Genomic DNA, 25,532 nt, shown 5'->3' on the forward strand with positions numbered 1-25,532 from the left:
GAGAGAGAGAGAGAGAGAGGTATGTAGAAGAACGTTGGTTGTTAAGCCCGAATTCGCTGTCTCATCGGTTGTTCTGATTAACACACGATCGACCACAGATCGGGTTGCATTTGACCTGTACCGGCCCCAAGCCGATTGATTGTAATCAATTGGCAGCAGTCAATGAGCCGCATCCATACTTACCTAGGCATTGCGAATCAATGTTTGGAGTATGAATTAGGCTGACTTTGAGGGCCTGACTCGTAACCCGACGGGCTGGGATGCACATAGTGATCGACACGGATTCTTGCCATGTACCATGCTCTGAGTCCAAGATCCGCGCCGCCGAAGATAACGGACAGAAAAGCAAATTGACAGGGCTTCCATGGCTTGAGCATCTGTTCGCTTGTCATGCCTGGGCAGGCGGAAACATGATAAGGACACTGTGCCGAATGCAAAGGGCTCCTGACTCCCGCCAGACGAAGCTACGTGAAAAGTGTCTCATTTGATGCCCTAGAGACGTCCAAGCGAGTATAGTGAATCTACGTACCCTTAGTCAGAAGTATCCCCTTGACCATGCCACTCGTCCTGTACAGGTTGGGGCATATTTAATGCCGTGGTATCATGTCTATTCCACCAATTCCACCAAGTATGATGCTTATTCGGATGGATTTAATGCTTATCCTACTGGATGTGGTGCTTGGTTAGAGGTCTGTAAATCAATACCTGGAACTGGGGGAAACATCGTTCATTTACACGTGCGTTAGGGTGCTTGCTGTAAGTACAGGCGGGCTGCAGCGGGTCTGCGGACCACTGCTGGGAAAAAGGGGGTCCCGACCGGGCAAAGGCCAGCAAGCTGAGGAGGGATCGATAGGAGGTACCTGCTCGATGCCTACTCTTCTCAGTTCCCGTCTGTCGACCTTTCCGCAACACTCTTCCAGTCCTTCCTCCTCGTCGCTCATTCTGAAGAAGATCTTGAAGAACCAAAAGGGACACGCTACTCATGTCCATCCTGTAAAGCATTAGCGCCATCCGCACCTGCATCGCTCCGTGAAAAGACCAGTCCCCTTCTCATCTTGATTGATTTCCTGGACAGTCGCAGCCGAAGTCGCTTTGAGTCAAGAAAACCAATTGGAAGACCACACCCATAGCTCACTCACAGCACTGGGTTAGCCTGCCTCGCCGGAAGGTACCACCGCGCTTGCAGTTCCTCTGCCCTGCGATCCACAGCGAACCGCCATCGCACCGCAGCAGCACGCTGAGGCACCTCATTACCTACCGACCTGCCGAGTTCGAAGTACCAAATGACCCGGATTGCTTAAGCCCACCGTTCCGATCCTAACCACCCCCCAACTCTATTCCTTACTTATCTTTGTTCTAGAGCGGAAGGGAGGCTGCTGCTCAACAGCCCCATATCACTCAAGATTTCTCCTCAAAACCCCCGGCTTCCATCCAATATCCCCCTCAGAACCCTCTCCTCCAGCCGCCCCGACCACGAACGAGAACACGGCGCCCAATCGACGTCATTGCTGGCTGGCCACGGAGACCGCCCCTCCTCCCCTGCCAGGTCTTCCTCCAACTCCGACTCCGACTTCGACGACTGGACCGACACGGGTGACATCGCCGAGCAGTTGGCCGACGAGGAGGACCCTCTGAGGTTACGCCTGCAGGACACCTCCCTCAAGAGCGACGGCTTGCTTGCCGGCGTCATCAACAACAAACATACCAAGACCAAGCGCGTCCAGTTTCGACGCTCCGTCTCGGCCCACAGCGACGCCTACTCCAAAGAGCAATCTGGCGTCGTTAATAAGGACTCGATCGAGATACCCAGCGTAGCTCCTCGCCGCCCCTCTAGAGCTTCGCGATTGCTATCCCCTCATCATGCCTGGCACGGGGGTCCACGGCCTTACGGGCAAGCCCCTCATGTAAGAGCCTCCATCCGAAGAAACGGCCTGGTCATGAACGACAGACATGCTGACCTGCCATCTAGTTACTTTACCAGTATCTTCGTCTCATTAGGTGTATTCCTCTTTGGCTATGATCAAGGTGTTATGTCCGGTATCATTACGTACGACTTTGGTTCCTAGTCCTTGTCGGCTCTATAGGGCACTATACTAATATGAGACTGCAGCGGCCCCTTCTTCCGAGACTACTTCAACCACCCGTCTCATGCCGAGATTGGAACCATGGTCGCCATCCTCGAGATTGGCGCCCTGATCTCATCCCTGGCTGTCGGCAAAATCGGAGACGTCATCGGGCGGAGAAAGACTATTCTCTACGGCTCGATGATATTCTTTGTTGGTGGTGCTTTGCAGACACTGGCAACCAACATGCCCATGATGATGCTCGGCAGAATCATTGCCGGTCTTGGTGTCGGTACTCTGTCGACCATTGTGCCCGTCTACCAGTCTGAGATCTCCCCACCTCACAACCGTGGCAAATTGGCTTGCATTGAGTTTTCTGGCAACATTATAGGATATGCCACCAGCGTCTGGGTAGACTACTTCTGCGGCTTCATCGAGAACAACTACTCATGGCGTGCGCCGCTCATGATGCAATGCATTATGGGTGCTTTGCTTGGATTTGGTAGCTTGGTCATCGTGGAGTCACCACGGTAAGTTTGCTTCCCCTGTACTCACGAGCACACAGCTGATGAATGGACCAGATGGCTCCTGGATCACGACCACGACGAAGAGGGCATTGTTGTTATCGCAAATCTGTACGGAGCTGGCGATATTCATAACCCGAAGGCGCGTGAGGAATTCAGAGAAATCAAGATGGACGTCCTGCTACAGCGCATGGAGGGCGAGAGAACCTACACGGAAATGTTCCGAAAATACAAGACACGCGTCTTCATTGCCATGTCGGCGCAAGCATTAGCCCAACTGAACGGCATCAACGTCATTTCGTACTATGCCCCCCTACGTCTTCGAGTCGGCTGGTTGGGTAGGACACGATGCTGTTAAGATGACTGGCATCAACGGTATTACGTACCTTCTCTCCACGATACCGCCATGGTACATTGTCGATCGCTGGGGTCGACGATTCATCCTTCTTACCGGTGCTATTGCCATGGCAATCTCGCTTTCTATGGTATCGTATTTTATATACCTAGACATAGAGCTTACACCCACGTTGGTGGTGGTCTTTGTCATGATCTATAATGCTGCCTTCGGGTACTCCTGGGGACCGGTATGTGTAGTATCCTTGTCACCTCTCGCTTGGATTACTGATGCATGAGCTAATGATGGCCGTAGATCCCATGGCTCTACCCGCCCGAGATCCTGCCGTTAAGCATCAGATCCAAAGGCGCTAGTCTATCGACAGCAGCGAACTGGACCTTCAATTTCATTGTTGGTGAACAGACTCCCATCCTCCAGGACTGGATCGGGTGGCGCCTTTACCTGGTTCATGCGTTCTTCTGCGTTGTCAGTTTTGTAACAGGTGAGCTTCATGAGGAATCCCCATCCCTGCAAATGGAATCTAACGAAGAACAGTTTACTTCATATACCCCGAGACATGTGGCGTCCGTCTGGAGGAAATGGGCTCACTGTTTGGAGATAACACAACTGCGATGGCTTCTCCTAGTGTGAGGTCCGAATCTGGATCCATCTACCGGGTCTCGTCTCCGGACGGTTCATTCAGGGGACGGCCGGGCCCTACTGATGATATCCCCCGATGAGCATTGACCCGCCGGTACTCAATGTGATCGACGGTAAACCCCATCTACGATCAGAGAGTGGCTCGCGTGGTAGAGTTGGCGAGTGGCTAGGCCGCATGGTCGGCCGTGACCGAGGTGGCAGCGGCAGCCCGGCTGGTAGAGCCAGATATGCCCCGTTGGAAGACAACGAGGACTAGACGACTCGAGCGCGTTACACAACGATGAGTGCCAGTATAAGAAGACCGAGTGTCGTTGCAAATCATATAGACGTTGGGCAGGTTCGAAGTGGGAAAGGATTGTCCATTCTTTCGCCCGAGCTGCATGACATCGGCCTGGCTGATGAAGAACAGAGATCAGGATGAGACATGCACAAAGCGGAGTAGAGCTGGGACATGGTGTGTTTGCGAGATTTTAATGTATGAGAGTTTCCTTGTATATCAGTCATCCGGTGGATGGACAAAGACTGTTAGCGTTAGATTGGGACAAGTGTTCCTTTGCAGAGCCATGAAAATACCAGAGACAGCGACCGTGGCTTTTGTAGTGCACAGATGTAATCGTCTACCTATGGGAAACTTGCCTATATGTACATACCTCCCAGGTAATATGCCATCCCCTTTTCGTGGACATATGAGGTGGGCAGTTTCGATGCCTCATCCTTCTCGAGTTGCTCCGCGGAGGACACAAGTTGCTTTTGATGACTCCTTTCAAATTGCTTCGGAGATGAGACCCAACCGCAAGTAGTGGCAGAGCACAGAAACCGCTATCGGGATATCTTGTGTGATTCAATGTGTCACTTTGGCTCGAGTAAAAAACATTGCTCCTGCCACCATTCTCGAAGGACTCATCTCATATGCATCCCTGTCAGAACGTTTATCGTTTTTTGACTTTGGGATTTTCACACATGCAGGTTTCGATATTCGGCTTGGACTTCGTAAAGTACATTTGATAGCTCTTAGCTAATTTCCAATGACAATACCGGAGCTGGGGCCTGGCGGGGTCCTCGGTTTTTATCAGCGCCAAAGTGACATGCAATGTGTGCAAAGTGCCTACATACATCATGTACCGAAATGTCCACGCACATTCTGATGCTTCTCGCAGGGGGTAGGTATCAAGCTGCAAGTATGTATGTTAGCATTGAAGATGGCTGTCTTGATTGGTGCAAAACTATTATGATGATCCTACATAGCCTTTCTGTCTATCGTGCATACCTACCTTGCTACCTGTCAATCTGTAGGTAGGCATTCGAGGTACATAGGTAATCGATCCAATCGTCCCAACGTGGCGGTTAAGCGGGAAGGACTGCCTGTCACTGTGAACAGAGTGCACCTTGCCCCAGCTGGGCAAGTGCCTTCAGCACACCAGCGCTACTACATAGCCGGGCAGAGGGGGCCGAGCTGTTTGCAGGGTCGGACATTGTGTGGACAGGGGGAGAGCTCTTTTTTTTGCTTGCCCCCCCCTAATTGAATGGACCGGACAGATTGACAGAGAGAGATCAGGCCAGCTTGTTCTCGAAATAGTATCCAGGCCCAGGTCTGGGTCCAGCCAGGTCCAGGGTTGGTTGCATGTAGTCCTAGTAGCAACACCGCAGCGCTCTCTCCTATGGTGAATTCGTATTGGATTGCCATTATTTTCTGCCAGACATTGTCCAAAGGGGCCACATTGTGATTCTCTGGTGTCTTGTCTTGTCTTGGTGACCCAGAACCAATTAATTCGTCCTCGTCCTCCTACTTTACTGGAAGGGGGCCTGACTTGACGTGGTTACACCTTTCTTCGTCCCATTAGATCTCTTACCCTTTTCTTCTACTTATTCCGATTCTCACATTCGCTTGAGGTCCTACTTTTTTCTGTTTCTTCTCTAGCAACCCTTCAACCTTGCTCATCGGCCCACCACTTTTTTTTTTTGACCTCTCCGGCCCATTCGCCGTGTACTTGAATGCGAGCCTGGTTGTCCCAGGTGGAATCCTCAACGATACTCTACAGCCATGGCCGATAATAAGGCCACGGTTGCCTCCGGCGCCGATCCGAACGGCCAAGGTCTACGCCAGCGCAATGTCCCCGGCACCCCCGTAACCGTCCCAGTCCAACAGGTCGAGGCCGACGAGAAGAAGATACATGGCAAGAAGGTATGCAAGCACTGCCCCCGCCGTCTGTACTGCTGGAGATCCGGCCAGCTAACGAGCAACGCCCCCGCTGCAGCAATCCCCGGTCCTTGAGTTCCTCGACGAGTGGGAGTTCATCATCGCGCCCATCATCTTCACGGCCCTTGCCTTCTTCACCCGACTATACAAGATTGGCCTTAGCCCGATCGTTACCTGGGACGAGGCTCACTTCGGCAAATTCGGCTCGCACTACATCAAGCGTGAGCTCTTCTTCGACGTGTACGTACCGATGAATGTGCGAGTTTGGTGGAAGAAACACGGAATGTTAATGCTCGTATAGGCACCCCCTCTGGGCAAAATCCTCGTTGGCTTGTCCGGTGTTCTGGCTGGATACAATGGCTCCTTCGAGTTCAAGTCCGGTGAGACCTACCCCGAGGAGCTCAACTACACGTTCATGCGCGCCTTCAACGCCTTCTGGGGCATTCTGTGTATCCCGCTGGCCTACTTCACTGCTCGCGAGCTGAACCTGAAGCGCCCGGCCGTCTGGCTGGTCACCCTCATGGTCCTCTGCGAGAACTCGTACACCACCATTAGCCGCTTTATTCTCCTCGACTCCATGCTTCTGTTCGGTACCGTCGCCACTGTCTTCTGCTGGGCCAAGTTCCACAGACAACAGCAGTACAGCTTCGACCCGGAGTGGTTCTTCTGGCTGTTCATGACTGGTCTCAGCTTGGGTTTTGTCTGCAGCATCAAGCTCGTTGGCCTTTTCGTCACTGCCCTTGTCGGTCTTTACACCATTGAGGATCTGTGGAACAAATTTGGCAACACCAAGATGCCTATTAAGACGCTGGCTGCCCATGTCGGTGCTCGAGTTGCCGGACTGATCGTTATCCCTTTCCTTGTGTACCTCTTTTCGTTCGCTCTTCACTTTGCCATTCTCACCCGAAGCGGCCCTGGAGATGCCCAGATGAGCTCTCTGTTCCAAGCAAACCTCGAAGGCAGCGAGATTGGTCGAAACTCGCCGCTCGAGGTCGCTATCGGATCCAAGGTCACTCTCAAGAACATGGGATATGGCGGAGGTTTGTTGCACAGTCACGTCCAAACCTACCCTGAAGGTTCAAACCAGCAGCAAGTCACTTGCTACCACCACAAGGACGCCAATAACGAGTGGTGGTTCTACCCCAACCGTCACGATGCCGACTACAACCCGGAGGAGGAGCCTAGATTCATTGGAGACGGCAGTGTCATTCGCCTGATCCACACTCAGACTGGCCGTAACCTCCACTCTCACGATATCGCTGCTCCTGTCACCAAGTCGCACAAGGAAGTCTCCTCCTACGGTAACCTTACAGTAGGCGATGAGAAGGATCACTGGCAGATCGAGGTTGTTAGCGATGTCGCTTCTCGTGATAGGAGCCGAGTCCGTACCCTGACGACTGGTTTCCGCCTGAAGCACCCCTCAATGGGCTGCTATCTTCGTGCCGGCAACGTCAACCTGCCTCAATGGGGTTTCAAGCAGATCGAGGTCACTTGTGACAAGAGCAACAACCCTCGGGATACTTTCACTCACTGGAACATCGAGGCTCACACCAATGAGAAGCGTAAGTCATGAAATTTCACATCGGAATTTTGCGAAGGCTAACGCAAATATAGTCCCCCCTGCGGATCCTGGAAAGTATAAATCGCCCTTCTTCCACGACTTTATCCACCTCAACGTTGCCATGATGACTTCCAACAACGCCCTTGTCCCCGACCCCGATAAGCAGGACGACCTTGCCTCCCAGTGGTGGCAATGGCCTATCCTCCATGTTGGTCTCCGCATGTGTGGTTGGGACGACAAGATTGTTAAATATTTCCTCCTTGGCAACCCATTCGTCTATTGGGCCTCGACCATGTCTCTTGGCGCTGTCGGCCTTGTGACAGTCTGGTATATCCTTCGATGGCAGCGAGGCTTCAGGGACTTGTCGCAGGAAGAAATTGACCAGATCCACTACTCGGGTCTTTACCCGATCCTCGGCTGGTTCCTTCACTACCTGCCTTTCGTCGTCATGGCACGTGTTACTTACGTCCACCACTACTACCCTGCGCTCTATTTCGCTATTCTCACCCTGGGCTTCCTGGTCGACTTCATGGTTCGCACCCAAAAGAAGGCTATCCAATATGCCGTTTACGGTACTCTGTACACCATCATCATTGGCCTTTACATCTTCTTCATGCCGATCTGCTGGGGTATGACGGGCCCGAACAAGCAGTACAGCTACATGAAGTGGTTTGACACTTGGCGCATGACCGACTGAGAGGCATCATCGCGTTGGCCTGTATAGACAATATGATCATCACCATCTCATTGTGGGGATATTTAGATCTGTCCTCCCCAGACACTGAGAGGGGGCGCTAGCCGCGGGTGATGGAATATCGTCCGTGGTCTCCCACCTCCGGATTGTAACGATATTAGGTAGCAGATCTCTGGAGTGATAACGGAGAACAGCTAGGGGGTGGCGGTGGAGTTCCGGCAGGGAAATCTAAAAGGTGTTGGGTGCGCGCTTGCCGGGAGCCTCCAAATACCACCAAGAAAAGGAGTCATCACGCCTCTATCTAGATACTAATGTGCACTTCTCTTTTTCCATGTTGAATCAACTGTCTGATGCCATGCGTGTTCGATTCAAGTCCAATTTATATATGTGCGAACTGTACGCTGGATGAGAATGCAAATAACATGCAATCTGCATCGCGCGAGTTCGCCCGGAACCCTCAAAACCTTGCTTTCCACCTACCAAAAACGAAAGAGCATCACACAAATGAACATGAATCTGGCTGGTATCATGGTGCTCGATTATAGTTTGTGATGCCCACATCTGATAGTTGTTTTCTCTTGGGCAGCAATGCTGATAATTGTAGCCAAAGTCGAACTGCTTCCGGTCCGAATAAATCTTTGTGCCCCTTCTCCATGCTTGACTGCTTTGCTTGCTACCGTCTTGGTAGAACCTCAATAGGGGTATCATCCTTCCACCTTTCGCATTTGCCATTCCCTATTCATCGCGTTGACAGATAAAACTGCGTTTTTTGTTTTATGTACAGAGTTTGCACTACCTGTTGTTGATGCTTAACCTTTTTGCTGTTGCTGTTGTTGTTGTGGCCTCTCAACCCCATCTCACCCCTGCATTCAGATCATTAAATACCATTCACCATCAGTACCCTTTCGCTCGCCCGATCGCATTTATGTCCTCAACAGCATCCGCCTCCACTCCCCTTACTCGAATCGTTCAGCCGGACCTGGCGTCCCGTCTGGCCCGGCCCGGGGCCCTTGACGCCGCTCCGGCGGTCGTTGAGGTCGTACTTGCCGGCATTGATGTTGTCGAAGATGCGCTCGGCGACCTGCATGAAGGCGAGCTCGACGCCTTCGCCGCTCTTGGCACTCGTCTCGACGTACTGCAGGACGCCGTTCTGGCGGGCCCAGTCTTGGGCCTCTGCGACCGTGACCTCGCGCTTGTTGTCCTCCTCAGCTGCCAGGTCGGCCTTGTTGCCGACGAGGATGACGACGATGTCGGGCTCCGCGATCTGGCGCAGGTCGGCCAGCCAGTCGGTGACGTGCGCGAAGGTGGACTTGCGGCTGATGTCGAAGACGAGCAGGGCACCCGAGGCGCCCCGGAAGTAGGACCGTGTCACCGACTTGTAGGTCTCTTGTCCCGCCGTGTCCCAGAGCGATAGCTTCATGTGTTTTTGCTGGTCTGAGGATTTGGGCGGGTCGGGGAGGCCGCCGCCCCCGTTCGCGTCGGAGCTCCCTCCGCTCAAGCTATTATTCTTGTTCTTCGACGACAGGGCGGCCTGCTGGAGGGCTTTGGAATGGGGCGGGCCAACGGGCACTATGCGCGAGCCGAACTCGACACCGATGGTCACGTCGTGCTGGGGGCTGAAGCGGCCCTCGCAGAGCCGGATGGTCAGGGAGGATTTGCCGCATCCCGAGTCTCCTATGCAGACCAGCTTGGCGATGTAATCCCATGGTGGCGAGGACATGGTCGGCACTGCTGGCTGTGTGAAGAGAGGGGGAGAGAAGGGAGGGAGGGAGGTCGAACAGGGTTTGGAAGGTTGAGGGGTATGTATGGTTTTCGTATTCGCAGTTCGTAGCTGAGAGAGGGGGAAACGAAGCTATCCCGTAAAGTGATGTCAACTTTCAAGCCGAACCACCGTCGCCCTCTTTGTCGTCGTAGTCGGAGTCGGAGGCTCCTGGTTCAATGCCACGTTCTGGTGTAGTGTATCGAAAGAAGGATCCCGGAGCTATTCAAGCTGCATGTGATGGTCGTAGGTGCGAGGGTTGAGGCGTTTGGTGCGACGTATTCCAAGGGACAGGACAACGCCGTTGCTGTGGTTGCGACTGGATGCACCTACACGTTGTATGTATGATATGCAGAAAAGTCTATTCCACAATGCGGTGGGTGTTGTCAGAGAAGCTTCCGCTGATCACCGGGTACCGTTCACCAGGCCGAGCAGTGCCTAGAGATAGGCTAGGTAGGTAGATAGGTAGGTAGGTAGGCCGGTACCATTAATAACCAGTATCGAGGAAGCTAGGCCTATCCGGTGAATATTGGTGCAGGTCTCTAGTTTCAGTAGTAGTAGCAACAAAGTGTCAACAGATGGACGGCTTAGGTTAGTTTAGCTCGTTCACCAGTGAGTGACGGTGAAGCAAGAGTCGTTGCAGATGCACCCGCATTTGACGAATACTTCCAGTCATGTACTTCACCTGTCGTTGATCCAGGAAATCAAATACAGGAGACGCTCAAACATGGGGGTCGGGCTTTCTTCCAGGTCTTGGGCGGCCTTGGTGGCAGTGATGCAACGTCCCTAGTGCCTAGGTGCCCAGGTGCCTAGGTAGCCGATAGGCGCTGATAAGACCAGGCAAGAGAGACAAGGGGGAGGGATGACCTCAGAGATGCACAAGCCTCAACCATCATCTGCCACTCCCGAAGACACAAGGCTCGTGACTCAAGAGTGAAGACAAGCTGGTCCCCTTATCTTGAGTAAGTACTATATCTAGTGCTACACATACCAGTGTCCATACATAGGTACATACCTCATGCTCACACCTCACCGCATGTGTTGCGTTGCCATGGTTGTCACAGGTAAATAGAAGCAGACTCCAGACTCCAGACTCCAGACTCCAGACTCCAGCCTCCAGCCTCCAGCTCCTAGCCTCCAGCCTCCTGGACCTCAGACCAGGGCGTGATTGAGCACAGCCGTTGAGATGGATTCCTCTCATGGCAGCATGGAGTGCTTAAGCCTCAACCCCAAGGTCGGATTGCATGTGCACCGGACTGGTCGCAGTGGACACTGGAATTGCTGCAGGGTCTACCACAATCTGCGCTACGAGAGTACAGAAGAATGGGCGTGTGCCCCGCAGTACCCGCCGCATTCGCCTGGGGGCCTTGTCCGACCTTAAGGTTGCTAGTAGGCCTTGCCGAAGCCGGCAGCAAGGAATCATCCGCGTCGAGGTTCCATGGGCAGGCGGCTGCTGGGCAGAGTCCACGGGTGACGGGTGCCTGTGGTGCCTGTGGTGCCTATGGTGCCTGTGGTTATGTGTGGATGATCCTGCTCAGAGGGGGGAAGTTACTGTACCTATTTCGTACCTACATGTACCTAGCAGCAGCAAGCTTAACAGTCGGCGTGACATGCAACAACAAACTCATTTCTTCTACTTCTTCTTCTTCTTACTCTTACTTACCTACGCACATCCTCTTCGTTTCTACTGCTACTGCTGCTGCTGCCGCGGTGGAGGACGAGTAATAAAGTAGCCGTTTGTCTAAAACCAATCATCATAGCTGCTTCATTCTTCCCACATCCATCGCTTGTACCACTTTGGATCATTATCATTATCGCCTAACCTGCATATCGTCATCGTTCCCCAACCCCGATAACACCACACCCCCAAACACTGTATCTCTCTTCACCATCGCCCGCCCATCCATCATTTGTTTGCCTTCTTTCTATGTGACCCGGCTGCAACAAGCGCCTTCTTCTACTTTTCAATCAGGAAACCTCCGCACATAACCCGTTGATAGAGAGAACTGTATCATTTGACTGTTTCCGACTCATCCATATCTCTTAATCTATAAGAGGCGGCCTCCTCTGGCGCTGCCGATATGTTCTCGGAATGTAGGTGCCCCCATCTTTCTCCCATCGCCCTGGCGGTGTTTGCGATCTTGCAATATGATGCAGTCCATGCAAGACCCAGATGCTGACTGGCTGAGTGAAGATGCCTCCAAATTCCTAGCCCAGTCGCAGTCGCGTCTGTCCAACTTCGGCCAGACAGATGCGACTGGCGAAGCACCCGGCCGACAGACCTCCGACCCATCCTCCCGCTTCTCCCGCCACCCCACGCGATCCGCCTACCATTCGCGCCTCGGCAACCCCTACCAGCCCTCCGGCTCGAGATTCGGGTTCGGTTCGCGCTACCAAGGCGGCCAGGACGCTGCGCCGCTCTTCCATAGCGCTCTCAACGAGTTTCACGACGAGGATGAAGACGATTTACGTGAGGCTGCCGATCTGCGGGCGCTACAACGGTCAAGGCGTGTCTTTGTCTCAAGCAGAATCGACGAGAGTTCGGCCTCTGAGAACGAGCAGAGCCGAGGGTCTCTAGACAGGAGCGGTGAGCGGGATACCAGAGGTTACGAGGACCGGGGTCGCCCCATGGGCATCAAGAGCAGCTGGAACGGCGAGTCTAGTTTCAACGACTTCAAAGATCGCACAGGCAAGCCGCAACGTCAGGATGAAACCGCGGCCTCGGGGAAGCGCAAGAGCGAGCGCGCCAACTCGGATAGCAGCGACGGCGGCAAGATGGTGGATATCGGTCTCGAATCCGAGATGCTGGACAACGAGGTCCCGGAGGATTTACTGCAGGAAAGGCCGGTCGACACGGATCCACCGGCTTTTCAGCAGTTCAAATCCAAATCCGGAGGCTGGAAAGCGGCCGCCTCGAGCAAAAGGGAACACAAACTCGAACATGATCCCAGGCTGATGCGGGAAACCATACTGGAGGAGGAGGAGCCGCCAGAGGAAACCATCCCAGGAGCGACGAATATCGAATACCACCACGAACTTTTTAAGAACGATCAGTTCTGGGCCTGGCTCTACTTAATAGCTATCGCCTCACTATTCGCGACATTCGTGCTGGTCTGGCTCCATACGTCAACGCCGAGCCGAAAGAACCCCATAGGCGACACCATCTACACCGTCTTATATAAGTCATACTATCTCCTGGCAGTCGACACTCTCGTGGCAGTCATAGTATCTTTAGTGTGGATGGCGGCACTGCGATCATATGTGCGACAGCTCGTGGGCCTCATCATCATCGGCAGCCCTATAGTTCTTATCTCATTCTCGATATACACCATGGTCCTGAGCTTCCAGGGGCCTGATAATGGAACGCGACTGCAAGATCGAGCTATGAGGTACAGTTCTATTGTGCCTGGTGTCGCAGCCTTTGTTTATGTTTTCCTGATTCTGAAAACACGAGATACGATTACCAGGGCTATCGAGATGCTCTCGTTTACAAGCCGCGTCCTCAGCGCAAACCCAGCACTTGTCATGCTCGGGTTCTGTGCTCTAGCCTTCACGGTTGGCTGGACGTGGATTTGGCTATCAATGTTCACTCGCGTCTTCCTCGGCGGCTACTTCTCCAGGTCACTGTCGTCATATATCATCGGTGCCGCCAGCTGGTGGCTGGGCGTATTCTTTGCTCTGATGTATTTGTGGACAATCTCCATATCCAGCAACGTAGTCAGGGCGACTGTGGCCGGTACGGTCTCGAACTGGTACTTTCACCGCAACAAGCAGCCGCCATCACCGTCAAACGCCGTGGTGGGAGAAGCTCTGCAGCACGCGACCAATTCCACATTTGGGACGATCTGTGCCGCTACACTCCTTGCTCTGGCCATTCGCTTGCCCCTTATGGTCTTGCCCCACAGAGCCTCCAAGACGGTGGGATTTCTCCTTAATCGGTACACCCCGGCATCCGTGTTTCTTTTGACCAACCCGTTGGTTATCACACATGCGGCGATCCATACACTACCTCTGATGTTGTCCGCAGCGCAGCTCAGCCGGATGCAGTTTTTGGATTCGGATAACCCTACGAATACACTGGGGCTGGGCCATCTGCGACATGCGAATAGGTACAGCACCGGTCTCATGCCCTACCGACTGGCCAAGTTCCTTCTCCACGCCACGCGTACAGTCGTGGCTGCCGGGCTTGGGCTCGCAGGCTGGGTCATGACTGCGCGGCAGTTGGAGATTCAGGTACCTCAAGGAGCTGGTATCAAGGGAAGCGCTTACGCCTATATCGTAGGTCTAGTGGCAGGAGCGATTGGGTACAGCATCCTGGGTGCTCTGGAAGGCATTATGGTTGGCATCCTTGATGCAGCTCTCATCTGCTATGGAAGTGAGCGTAAGATGGGGAGCGGGCGGATGGGCTACTGCATGGAAGCGGCGAACCTGTTTGGTGGCAGGAACGAGAGCCGCGACGTGGTATAGACGAGTTGTCAAATTGCAGCATTTTGGGTGTTTTTTTCTTCTTTTTTTTCGTTCTTTCTGGAAACCCGGGCGCAATGGGCCTTCGGTTATTTTTGGTGGTGCTGGGACATTCGCAGGATGCGAATCGTATCACGTTGGGAGTTTGGTCACTGAAGGTTGTCTTTGTTTGTCTACTGTGGCTGGGTACCTAAGGGTCTGTATGGTAGTACCCCGTTTCGGATATCGTCTCGATAGGAGATGTAGGATGTGCATTTCCAGCTGCCCTTTTGTTGTTGCCTTGGGACTGCTCTATTGCAGCGGCTCGCACTTCGCGTACTCGGCGTTGTGATGATCCTCTTTTTTTCTTGTTCGCTTTTTCTGCCTCTGGAGGAGTCGGTCAGGGAGAGAGGGTGGCTGTGTACCTGGTCTTCGGGAATTGAGTGGGTGGGAGTGGCAGCTACATATGTGATTTGCATGCAGTGAGCGTAGGTATACCCAACATGATAGGACGCCGTCATTGGTGTATCAGTAACCTCAGCTGCAAGTTGATTTGCCATCTGCCACCCTACCTTAGCTGCCCATATATATATATATATGCAAGAACGTGCATTTATCCTCTTAGTGCGGGTTTATTTTTGGCAGCTTCAGTACGACGTGCAGGGGGGAGATATGGTCCCAGAAACCGACCAGTTTATTGCTGCCATATGTTTCAAGTTGAGGGACGGGAAGCAGTCAGATCATGCAAGTCGGCATACTCGACGCAGCCGCGACTGATTGGAGTTTGGCGGGCGACCCTCTTGTGATTAGCAGTCAGCAGTGGCTTATACCCATGCGTAATCGTCACCCTCATTCGTTCGTTCGTTGTCCTAACCTACTGGTTCGGCCTCGGGGAGCGAGCCGTTGGGGATATGTTGGTTCTTGTCCCAATGCGGATCAGTAGAACATTCCAAATTTGCCGCGGGATGCGTAAGAGGTAGCAAGACAGCGCGGCAGCACAGCCACGATTGTGACATAGCTGTCTGTACTCTTGACTGTCTGCCCGGCTGCCTGACCAACAGCGTCGTTGGCCTCCATTGCTACAGCCTGGCCTCCAGCAGGCGGGCTTTTGAGCGGGCTCCCTCTTGCCAAGAGCAAGAGCAGAAGCCAAGGTGGCCCACACCCAATAACTAGGTTAAGTAGCGACAAGGCCGAACCATGATGGTTGACTGAAGGCCGTGGGGCAGTGCAAAAGCATCTAGATCATTCAACTCGCCGTACGTCCGCGTACGTGGGAGACAGCCACGTGAGCCTGTCCCACCCTATCTGCATCATCGAACATCGCCCCCAGCTGTGGTATGCAACTATTCGGGCTATGTTCAGTGGTTGGATATTGGGATGTTTCTGGCCTACATAAAACCACTTGTTTCCTCTTCACGAACTCCTCCTACCCAGGAAACCGTCAACCCGTTTTCTCTACTTCGAGCGACACTTCAACCCGTCTCTTGCTGACTAGTCGGTCCACTTGACAAACAACCTCCTTCCCGAAACACACACAAAGTACACCCCCCACCCCTCCTCCACATCTCACCAGGGGGCCAAGACACGATAAATCAATCACCCCCACTTATGTAGACCGTCTACTCGTACTATACAGCAAGACCCTTCGACAGCTTCGATTGATTGAGCCGACACATATTCTTTTCTCAACAACTCCATACTAAACTCACCTGCTTACTTTTGCATCTTTTTTTTTTCTTTCTTTCGCATTTTCCAGAGAACCCTAGAAACTCAATACGCATGGCAGACTTCGACGCTCCTTCAGGCCCCCCGCCTCCCAGAGTCCCTGAGGGGTGGGTTGCACGCTGGAACGAGCAATACAAGGAATGGTAAGTTCCAAAGCTCCTAGTGCTGCTTTCCTGGACGGCCACATACATCCCTTGCTTTGGATGTTGCAGCTTGTCTCTTGCGTCCCATTAGCCAGGCCCAAGGGAGAGCGAGAGGCTTTGTTAACACAATTTCGCCCGCAGGTTCTACGTCAACACCTACACCAAGAAGTCGCAATGGGACAAGCCGACCGCCCCCGCCGTCGATCCCAACTCGGAAGCCCCCCATGGGCCCCCCGCCCGGCTACACGCCCGGCTCCACGCCCGTCCCGGGCGACAGCAAGACGAACCCCTTTGTGAATAACGCCACCAAGCCCGGCGGTTCTGGCCCGTCGCACGGCGGCGAGAGCGAGGACGAGCGACTGGCCCGCCAGCTGCAGGAGGAGGAGAATGCGCGCGCCGGCGCCGGCTCTAGAGGCGCCGCCAGCTCGTACATGAGCGGCTCGCCCGGCCCCGCCAACCAGTCGCAGTACCCGGACCAGCTACCCCCCGCGACCTGGCGACGCGGACCGCGGCGATAAGTCGCGCGGCCTGCTCGGCAAGATCTTCGGCGGCAGCAAGAACAAGCAGAATCAGTACCCGGGACAGCAGGGAGGCTACCCAGGGCAGCAGGGTGGTTATCCGCAGCAGGGCGGTTATGGTAGCCCCGGCCCTCAGCAGGGCTACTACCAAAGCCCCCCTCCTCAACAGGTATGTACAGCACCATTCTCAACAAGTCGCTCTACCGCGATCTCGCTTTCGAGACTCCATCTGCCCTCCTCTGTAATGCGAGTCGGCGGTATTGCCCCAAATTTGTAGATCAGTCACTAATATGAACCTATCGCGCAGCCCTACTACGGCGGTCCTCCCCCTGGCCAGTACGGTGGCTACGGCCAACCCGGTTACGGACCCCAACCTGGCTACGGACCACCTCAGGGAGGATACTACGGCGGCCAACCACAGTACGGCGGCGGATATCAGCAGGGGTAAGTACTCTGCCGCGGACAATCCAATTCCCCAGGCCACGACAGCCTGGCTACCAGGACCTTGTAGAAAACCAAGCTAACCATGATTTCGACAGTAGGCCCCAGAAATCCGGCGGCGGCGGTATGGGAATGGCCGGTGGTGCTGCGCTCGGTCTCGGCGCCGGTGTGATTGGTGGCGCTCTCGTCGCTGATGCCTGGAACGACCACGAGCAAGAAGCTTACGCCGAAGGCTATAATGATGGCAACGATGGCGATGACTTCGGCGGCGGCGATGATTTCTAAGCCCAAACATCACTCAACGTGGTGATGAATAGGGCCAGGCAGCAACCAGGCTGTGTGCTAATTGGTGGAGTTTTTCCTTGAGTGGCGAGACTGGTTCTTCCTACTAGACGAGTCACGATGTGATGGGCGTTATTACGGCGGCAATGCTCGATCGGTCCCCAACAGCCTTGGGGAGACGGACAGCATGAATGTATACAGAACGAAGCTCAGGGATGGCTGGCAAATGGACGGCACCCCTATAATGAGCAGATGAGCACGCATGGTTTTACGTACATACCTAAATTTCACGACACAATTCACAAGGAACCCCTCTCGTGCATTGCCGCGTGTTCGTTTATGCCGGCACCGTCTTGGGATCAAGTCTGAGTAGTATTCAATGAGCCTGTGGCACTGTCACGTTAGTCTCACTTCGCACTTGTATGCTGTCGGCGGTGATTTGATCTGTCAACGAGCTTTAGTGGATAACACGTCTTGAGAAGTACTTATGATGCGCGTAAACAGTCAATGGCCTAAAAACGCTCGACTGCCCTTCTGCAAGACGATGAAAAGGGAAAAGAGCGATGGGCCGGCTTTTCTTGTGAAATTTGACGATGTGTTTGGGATGCCAGCCCGCTGCTGTCAGGCCTCGATTCTCACTGGCTAAGTCTAATATCCTACATAAGAAGTGGCTTAAACACTTGGCCATCTACCAACATTGTCCGCAAGGACCAGTACTATTAGGCCTCATGTGTACATAGCAGTGACGGGGCCGCTTTCCCCTCCGCCCCCCCTTTCTTTTTCCATTTACTTCCTGCGCTTACCGGCGCCATTGCCGGCATCGGAGGCTGAAGCAGCGGCAGGGCCGCCCTCGTCTTTCTTATTCGACGAGCCGGCCAGGAACGCGGCCATGTCGAAGTTGCCCATGGGGTTGGCGGCCTGCTGGCCGCCGCCGCCCATGAGGCTGGCCATGGGGTTGTTCTTCTGCTGCTCTTCGAACTCGGCGCGCATCTCCGGGTCCACTGGTCAAGGAGGGAAAAGAAGGGTTAGTCAAACGATTGGGGTTGGTCGCCGGGGGAGGGTGAGAGGGTGTGTGATGTGGCAACTTACTGTTCTCGACCATCTTGGGCATGAGGAAGAAGATACCCATGCTCACCATGGCGAGCAGGATCATGGGGTTCTTGAGGATGCTCGTGACCGAGACTGCAATTTTTAGTTCGTGGTTAGCAAAAAAAAGCGTTGATCGAATTTCCCGAGTCCATGGCCGTCATGCAGAAGGCGCCATATTCGATATGACTAGACATGCTCCTTTCCCGGCAACCGAGACAGAAATAAAAAAAGAGGATGGCTACTCACAGGAACTTCGTTCCATGAAGTACTGCTTGGGAGCCAGGCACCGCACCGGCAACGCCGCCGTCGCCGTCGTCAGAGACGAGCCCACCCCCGGCCCTGCCCCCAGCGCGATCTCCTTGGCCTCCTCGCCCTTGTTGTCCCAGTCGTTGCCGCGGAACGTCTCCCAGGCCTGCACGCTCAGCAAGCCGACTTTGTCAGGCGCCGCGGAGGCGACGACGTCGACGCGCAGCGGGGCGAAGGCGTGGGTCGCGCAGTGCACGTCGGCGAGGTAGGAGCCCGGGGTGACGTTGCGGAAGACAAAGGTGTTGGCCGCGCTCAGGGGCGCCGAGTAGGTCGTGTACAGAGTCGCGAGCGTGGCGTGCGTCGAGGGCGGCAGGACGTTCGGGTTCGGCAGCTGAGGCTGCGCCGGGAGGGCGAGGGTCACGGCCGTCGTGGCCAGGGCGCTGGCGGCGGCGAGGGGCTGCAGCAGGCTCAGGAGAGCCGCGGCGGCGGACAAAGACGCTCGCATTGTGGGCTGCTGCTGCGTCGACAAGGGGGGAAATGGGGAGAGGAGTCGGTGTTGTTGGAGGTGGTGGTTGTGGCTTGTTGGAGGTCCCTTGGGAGGAAGGTGCGTGAGATGGTGGGCTCCAATTGAAGCTGCTTCGGTGGTGTTTGACGTCGTTGCGGAGCCGAACTCGCTGATTGGTCAGTCTTTTACACTCACCGAGTACTGCGAACTTCTTCCACCCTCAACTTGTCCAACACCAAATCCGCATAGACTTCTTAGTCGGATAATAGCTAATTCCTAATATACGTGGAGAATCCTAGTAAAGATAGCAATGAATTCCATCTTGGGTTCTTGGGCCTGCCTGCGCTGTGTTGCCACTGACCTCTCCCCAACATACTCGCTACCACTTACACCTACACCTACACCTACACCTACACCTCCTAGCAAAGTCGACATAAAACACAGCTGCCATGTCTGGCAATTCCGTAGCACTTGTTTCCAACTTATAGGCTGATCCTCACATTTTAAAAATCGTTATGGGCATGTGATGGGTATTTCATTGCGAACGTAACTACATAATACATACAGCCGGACATCCTTCTTCATCCAGTCCCTCTCCCCTTCGCCTTTAGACAACGGTAGGGGCAACCTCGTCCTTCTTCCCCTCGGGCTCGCCCCCTCCGCACCGCCATCCTTCGTAGCCGCCGAGGCGGACCGGAAGGACTGTTCGAAGTCGGCAATGATGTCGTCGATGTGCTCGGTGCCGACCGAGATGCGGATCAGGTCCTCGGTCACGCCCGAGTTGATCTTCTCCTCGTCCGACAGCTGCTCGTGCGTCGTCGTCCAGGGGTGGATCGCCAGCGTCTTGGAGTCGCCCACGTTGGCGAGGTTCGAAATCAACTTGAACCCGTCGACGATCTGGCTGCCCGCCGCGCCGCCCCCTTTCACCCCGAAGCTCAGCACGCCGCCGAAGCCGCGCGTCAGGTACTGCTTCGCCAGCTCGTGGCTCGGGTGGTCCGCCAGGCCCGGGTACGAGACCCAGCTCACGTAGGGGCTGGCCCCGAGGTGTTGCGCGAGCCGGAGGGCGTTCTGGGCGTGCCGCTCGGCGCGCAGGCTGAGCGTCTCGATGCCCAGCAGCAGCTGCTGGGCCGCGAAGGGGTTGAGGCAGGCGCCCATGTCGCGCAGGATCTCGACGCGGACGCGGATCGCGAAGGTGATGGCGCCGAACGTCTCCCAGAACTTAAGGCCGTGGTAGCCCTCCGAGGGCTCGATCATCTGCGGGAACCGCGCCGCGTTCTTCCCCCAGTCGAACTTGCCGCTGTCCACAATGACGCCGCCGATCGTGGTGCCGTGGCCGCCGATCCACTTGGTGGCGGAGTGGACGACAATGTCGGCGCCATGCTCGATGGGCCGCACGAAGTAGCCGCCGGCGCCGAAAGTGTTATCGACCTGGAAAGGGGAATTAGCTTGCTAGTTGTGCCGTTCCGCCGACCGATCCATCGGACGTACGATAAGAGGGACGCCCTTCTCGTGGGCTACTTTGGCAATGGCCTCGAAGTCGGGCACATTGTACCTAGGGTTACCAATGCTCTCGATGTAGACGGCCTTGGTTTTGCCGTCGATGAGCGCAGCAAAGTCCTCGGCTTTGTCGCCCTGGACGAACTTGGTCGTGATGCCGAACCGGGGCAGCATCACTTTGAGCTGGTTGTACGTGCCGCCGTACAGATTCGCGGTCGAGATGATGTTGTCGCCGCAATGGGCCAGCGCTGTGATGGTCATGAACTGGGCCGCTTGCCCCGATGCCGTGGCGACGGCGGCCACGCCGCCCTCCAACGCGGCCATTCTCTTCTCGAAGACATCGACTGTGGGCTGTTTATTTCATATTAGCTAAATGATGATTCGGCCATGACGGCGAGCCGCGAGGATGTAGTTCAAGTGTGCGCACATTCATCATACGGCTGTAGATGTTGCCGAACTCCTTGAGGCCAAATAGCCTCGCTCCCTGGGCCGAGTCATTGAAAGTGAAGCTCTGGTATGCAGATATGTCAGCTACTACGCCGCTGCCTTTCTCTCCCCGAAAGGAGCTGGTATATTGGTGTACGAACCGTTGTGGCATAGATGGGAACAGCTCTAGATCGGGTAGCCGAGTCCGGCACATGACTGTTTCCTCGATTAATGCCTTCTCAAAATATGGGAAAGGAAGACGGGTAAGCCAGACGGGCTTCAGCAACAACGTCACACGTACCCCGCATGGAGCTGAAGCGTCTCGAAGTTCTTGCTCAGCTCTTCGGCCATGGCTTGCTCACAGTTCAAGGAAGAGGTTAGTGAAAGGGGCAATAGTAATACTCTGTTGAGTGCGTGTGTATAAAGGCGTGTCAAGATTGGAGGATACTCGTTTGTGACACGAGGATGACTATACGTATTTATACTTGCCCCTACTTGAGGTAGTCCCTTCGGCACACACATGCAGCTAGGTCAGTGATGACTTGCCACACCTCCGGGTCAGGACCCTGCCAGGTAGGTACTCTTTCTCTCTCTCTCTCTCTCTCTCTCTCTCTCTCTCTCTCTCGGTGAGACAATTTGCAGTCCTTGCATCCCGAATGGCAGTTTGTGCCTGCTCAGCAGCATGCAGGATGGGAAGTGGGGTTGGGTTGGCGATAGTCGGGATTGCGTGCTCGACATGGCTTGATGTCCTCACGTCGACACAGCACAACTTCCTCCATCAAAGGCCCGTTACCTCGCTCCGCGACGTGCGAATAGCTCCGAGTCGGCCTGGGAAATCGAGGGCGCCTCGTATCATAAACGTCTACGCGGCAGGGCATACTCCAATGCGAGCTCCATTTTGCTTCAATTGATGCCCGAAGAGCAGCTGCAGCTGTCTACGGCGAGTGCGAAATCAGGAGATGGTTCTTTTGTCAGCGACCAGATCGGGTTGACCTCGCCGTCTGGTAGGAAAATGCTGTCCGAAGCATGTACCGCGTACATGAGGTACATCAAAATGGTAGGTTAGATTCGCGGGGTAGTGGGGGTCAACTCGCGTGGAAGCGTGGAAGATGGGCAGAGCGTGTCCCTTGCTGCTTGCCGAACCCAAATCCCACCTAGACTCGCATGGCAAAGTCTTTAGTGAATCTGCTTCTGGCAAGGGCGAGCCATCCTGATCTCTTGGTCCTTCTACGGTATCGCTTGCTCCCGTGTAATTACTGAATGCATTCATGTAAGCTGGACTTGCTCGAGGCGAGCACGCAATATTCAACCATACCAGACTCGTACCATTTCGTCAATGTATGAGGCTATGAGCACATTCTTTGCGGAGCCGTGACAAAGTCCAAATATACCTCAAGACTAGCGCTATCCATCCACTCATGCAGGACAGTTCAGGTTAAACTCCATGGACGAATGCACGTCACGTGGGAAGCAGTATATGTAGGTATCGGTTGATTGGCAAGTAACAATAAACAAACCGATCTCGAGCCTGAATTGACTATGTGCGTAAGAGTATCACATCCCGATCCCTTGAACTCCCTCACCATCTTTCTTCGTGTCGAGTTTCATTACCAGAAAAAAGGAACATCCCTGCCGACTAGTCATCTAGACCCAAGTCGAAACTGTACGTGCATTAACACGTTGGTATCCAAGTCGCCTCGTGATCAACGCCTCTAAATATGTTTTAGTAGTAACTAATGCTTTTTGGCCTTTGTGTTTTGTTTTGTTTGTTTTTTTCACGGCCCGCAAGTTGGTCGTCCCTGGTGTCCTCGACCAAGCAATAGAGTCGGGGTGCACCAACACCAGAGACGACCTGGCCATATCTGCCCCTCTCCTTCAACACAATGCTCGCAACTGCACACATATTCTCCCCCTTTATTGCTCAAACATCCAGGAACCGAGGTGAACGGCGCGGCTCCCAGTTGCTCTCGAGCAGCCCCGGGCTCTTCTTGTCGCCGTCGAGGGACGGCCGGTAGATGTAGGGGCTGAGGGGGATCTCGGTGTAGGCCGAGTTGGTCATGGGCGAGTTGGTGCTGTTGCGGCGGACGGCGAAGCCGTTGGTGGTCAGGCGGGGCAGCTGGACGACGGGCACGCTCATGCGACCTGCGACTCCTTCATTTGCGGGCCGGGCTGGGGGGCTGACGCCGTCGAGCCGGACGTGCCCGAGCCCCCAACTTGAGGCCTCCGCGGAACCCCGACCTGACCACGTCCTTGGCCAGGAAGGCCGAAGTGCCGACCCAGAGGGCAAACTCGAAGGCCCCGAACGCCACGTCGGCGCGGGCGGCGCCGCACACGGTGCCGCGGCAGAAGAGCAGCTTGGAGATGAAGACGGCCAGGGCCACAAAGCCGGCAAAGTAGAAGATCACGTTGGTGAGCTCGAGGGCGATGGTGGCGTAAGGGTGAGCGACTAATCCCCGCGTGTCAGTATAAGGTAATCCCGTTGTTTCTCAACTTTTTTTGTTCGACGTACTTCTGGGCATGAATCTCGGGGCCAGTTCGAGGTAGGCGACCGAGAGTATGGTGTAGATGGAGGCAAACAGAAGCCAGTTGATCTGGGATGGAGAGGTGGTCAAGGTGTCAACGTTGTACCAGTTGGCAACTATAAGCTTGTTGTTAGCCGTCTTGTCCCGGACTATGCTGAGTTTCAGGCACTACTACTAACCATAGGACGAGAGACCCATGATGATGATGGCGAAGACGAGCTGGGCAGCTCGCAGGCCCAAGATTACCATGGAAGGCATGCTGGATGAGCGGGACAACACAGATTGTCGGTTAGGGAAGCGGGAGTCGAGGTGGGAAGTCATGCAAAGCAACTCCTTTTGTGTAGTGATAGCAGTTCGATGTCCTGTATATGGTTGGCTGGTCGAGAAAGGGAGAGAGGGAGAGAGAGAGAGAGGGGGGGAGAGAGAGTAAAGAATGTAAGATAGGTGAAGCGTCTAGCTGAGAGCGAATAGAGAATTATGAAGACACACACATACAGGTTCAGAAGGGAATAACGGCACCAGGCATGATAGGAGAAAAGGAACAGGACAGGAGAGGAGGCTTGGAGGGGAGCAGAAGAAATGATTCCACTTTATGCGCTGCGGACGTCGCGACTGTTAAAGCATCGCCGTATAAGAAACGAGAGGCCGGGGTATCCTGCCCAACGCCAAGGCGATCAACCTGCTAACCTCTGCGGTGATGCACACCTCTGAAATCCATCTGAAACGTGCCGCACATGGGATGCCACCATGCACGGATGCCGATGCTACAGGCTAGATCCAATCACGTCAATGCAAGGGCAGATTGTTGGCCATGCTGGCCTAGTAGAAAAGAGCCTGGGCTCGGCAATTAGCACTGGTATGTTGAAAGATATCGGGTATTCTTTAATTAGCAGCATGCCGAACTGCATGTTATTGCGCGCCCAGGCATGTCGATTGCTTGATTGCTTGATTGATTCGACCGACCAGAGTTCTGATCAGAGTGCCGGGCGGTTAGATGAACGATATCACAGACGAAGGAAGATTAAGAGATGAGTCAAGTCGGATGGTGAAGTTTAGTTGGACTGTGGAGAGCCCAGTCTGTGCTGAAGAATAAGATTCTTGACGATGACAGAGAGCTCTCGTCGATGGGACCCTAGGCACAGTATGTAGACGGGACCCCGATCTTGAGTCTTGACGGACTGACACCAATTTCAGATGGGGTGTTCTATTTCTTCTTCTGCTTTCAGATTCCCCGCCCCGAATGGCAGTAGCTAGTCGCCTGTTTCAAACATCGATGTCGTTTGTTTCTTCTCGTTCTTGAAGAAGCCTAGGGAGCCGGAGCCCGTAAGACCTTTGCCTTGGCAGGCCAGCATTTGCCCGGAGGGAGAGACGAAAAGGAAGACTGGATGCAACCAGAAACCACCGATTGAAACAGCGTTCCGTGCGTTCATCGCAGCGATGGAAAAATAAGGACCTGGCCCTCCTCTTGTCCAGGTCGCTTCTGGGGAGGGACCCCGGGGCCTGATGGGGTTGGAGAAGTCTTGGTAAAGTCTTGGGACGGTATCAGGACGCCTTTTCGAGATGGCTTGGCTGCCGGGGGCCCGAGTTCCATCAGCCGAAACAGTTCAAAAGGTGGGTTTTGGGGGGCAGCCCCTAGATCTGAAAGCGAACCCTGGGATCAGGTGCTAGCGTGTGGTGTTCGGTAGCATCGCCAGCGGCAGGCCGGAGTTCTAGAACTGGGAAGACCGTTGGAGGACACGAGAACAAGCAACCTTGGCAACGCGCACGAGCATGCCCGTCTCGACTCTCGACTTATTAGTAGTGGAAATGTCCCGTCGTCTACTACCACGCAACGGCCAGAGAGACTTGGGGCATGGCATAAGCTTCGTCGACTACAATCCGGAGGCCGGAGCGTGGAGTGTGA

General features: G+C 54.5%; 8 protein-coding genes across 8 annotated transcripts; 4 read left to right on the forward strand and 4 right to left on the reverse strand.

The window, feature by feature from the left end:
* Nucleotides 1–555: 555 nt before the first annotated feature.
* On the forward strand, nucleotides 556–3,837 carry PG986_009160 (uncharacterized protein; the record flags this gene model as incomplete). Its single annotated transcript, XM_066845382.1, has 10 exons — nucleotides 556–569; nucleotides 1,361–1,778; nucleotides 1,816–1,904; nucleotides 1,970–2,047; nucleotides 2,111–2,593; nucleotides 2,645–2,925; nucleotides 3,101–3,171; nucleotides 3,237–3,423; nucleotides 3,477–3,603; nucleotides 3,663–3,837. The coding sequence occupies 10 exons, from the start codon at nucleotides 556–558 to the stop codon at nucleotides 3,835–3,837; spliced, it is 1,923 nt and encodes a 640-aa protein (XP_066697780.1).
* A 1,785-nt stretch (nucleotides 3,838–5,622) lies between these two features.
* PG986_009161 (Dolichyl-phosphate-mannose--protein mannosyltransferase 2) lies at nucleotides 5,623–8,036 on the forward strand (the record flags this gene model as incomplete). The annotated part of the gene is made up of 4 exons (XM_066845383.1): nucleotides 5,623–5,763; nucleotides 5,837–6,022; nucleotides 6,080–7,340; nucleotides 7,393–8,036. The coding sequence occupies 4 exons, from the start codon at nucleotides 5,623–5,625 to the stop codon at nucleotides 8,034–8,036; spliced, it is 2,232 nt and encodes a 743-aa protein (XP_066697781.1).
* A 928-nt stretch (nucleotides 8,037–8,964) lies between these two features.
* On the reverse strand, nucleotides 8,965–9,753 carry PG986_009162 (uncharacterized protein; the record flags this gene model as incomplete). Its single annotated transcript, XM_066845384.1, has 1 exon — nucleotides 8,965–9,753. The coding sequence occupies one exon, from the start codon at nucleotides 9,751–9,753 to the stop codon at nucleotides 8,965–8,967; it is 789 nt and encodes a 262-aa protein (XP_066697782.1).
* Nucleotides 9,754–11,873: 2,120 nt separating this feature from the next.
* Nucleotides 11,874–14,259, forward strand: PG986_009163 (uncharacterized protein; the record flags this gene model as incomplete). Its single annotated transcript, XM_066845385.1, has 2 exons — nucleotides 11,874–11,886; nucleotides 11,987–14,259. The coding sequence occupies 2 exons, from the start codon at nucleotides 11,874–11,876 to the stop codon at nucleotides 14,257–14,259; spliced, it is 2,286 nt and encodes a 761-aa protein (XP_066697783.1).
* Nucleotides 14,260–16,327: 2,068 nt separating this feature from the next.
* Nucleotides 16,328–17,347, forward strand: PG986_009164 (uncharacterized protein; the record flags this gene model as incomplete). The annotated part of the gene is made up of 4 exons (XM_066845386.1): nucleotides 16,328–16,530; nucleotides 16,583–16,790; nucleotides 16,929–17,065; nucleotides 17,161–17,347. 4 exons carry the CDS (start codon nucleotides 16,328–16,330, stop codon nucleotides 17,345–17,347), a joined length of 735 nt encoding a protein of 244 aa, XP_066697784.1.
* An 801-nt stretch (nucleotides 17,348–18,148) lies between these two features.
* PG986_009165 (Cys/Met metabolism PLP-dependent enzyme-domain-containing protein) lies at nucleotides 18,149–21,458 on the reverse strand (the record flags this gene model as incomplete). The annotated part of the gene is made up of 8 exons (XM_066845387.1): nucleotides 18,149–18,345; nucleotides 18,434–18,526; nucleotides 18,680–19,353; nucleotides 19,750–20,612; nucleotides 20,673–21,032; nucleotides 21,109–21,192; nucleotides 21,269–21,323; nucleotides 21,409–21,458. Coding segments are annotated over 8 exons (2,376 nt in total), but the record flags the coding sequence as incomplete, so codon positions are not given.
* A 1,570-nt stretch (nucleotides 21,459–23,028) lies between these two features.
* Nucleotides 23,029–23,244, reverse strand: PG986_009166 (uncharacterized protein; the record flags this gene model as incomplete). Its single annotated transcript, XM_066845388.1, has 1 exon — nucleotides 23,029–23,244. One exon carries the CDS (start codon nucleotides 23,242–23,244, stop codon nucleotides 23,029–23,031), a length of 216 nt encoding a protein of 71 aa, XP_066697786.1.
* Nucleotides 23,245–23,260: 16 nt separating this feature from the next.
* PG986_009167 (membrane-associating domain-containing protein) lies at nucleotides 23,261–23,887 on the reverse strand (the record flags this gene model as incomplete). Its single annotated transcript, XM_066845389.1, has 3 exons — nucleotides 23,261–23,553; nucleotides 23,617–23,745; nucleotides 23,809–23,887. 3 exons carry the CDS (start codon nucleotides 23,885–23,887, stop codon nucleotides 23,261–23,263), a joined length of 501 nt encoding a protein of 166 aa, XP_066697787.1.
* Between the last annotated feature and the right edge of the window lie 1,645 nt (nucleotides 23,888–25,532).

Source organism: Apiospora aurea (genome assembly GCF_038362705.1).
Source record: "Apiospora aurea strain CBS 24483 chromosome Unknown utg000006l_segment0_segment0, whole genome shotgun sequence".
Classification (NCBI taxonomy): domain Eukaryota; kingdom Fungi; phylum Ascomycota; class Sordariomycetes; order Amphisphaeriales; family Apiosporaceae; genus Apiospora; species Apiospora aurea.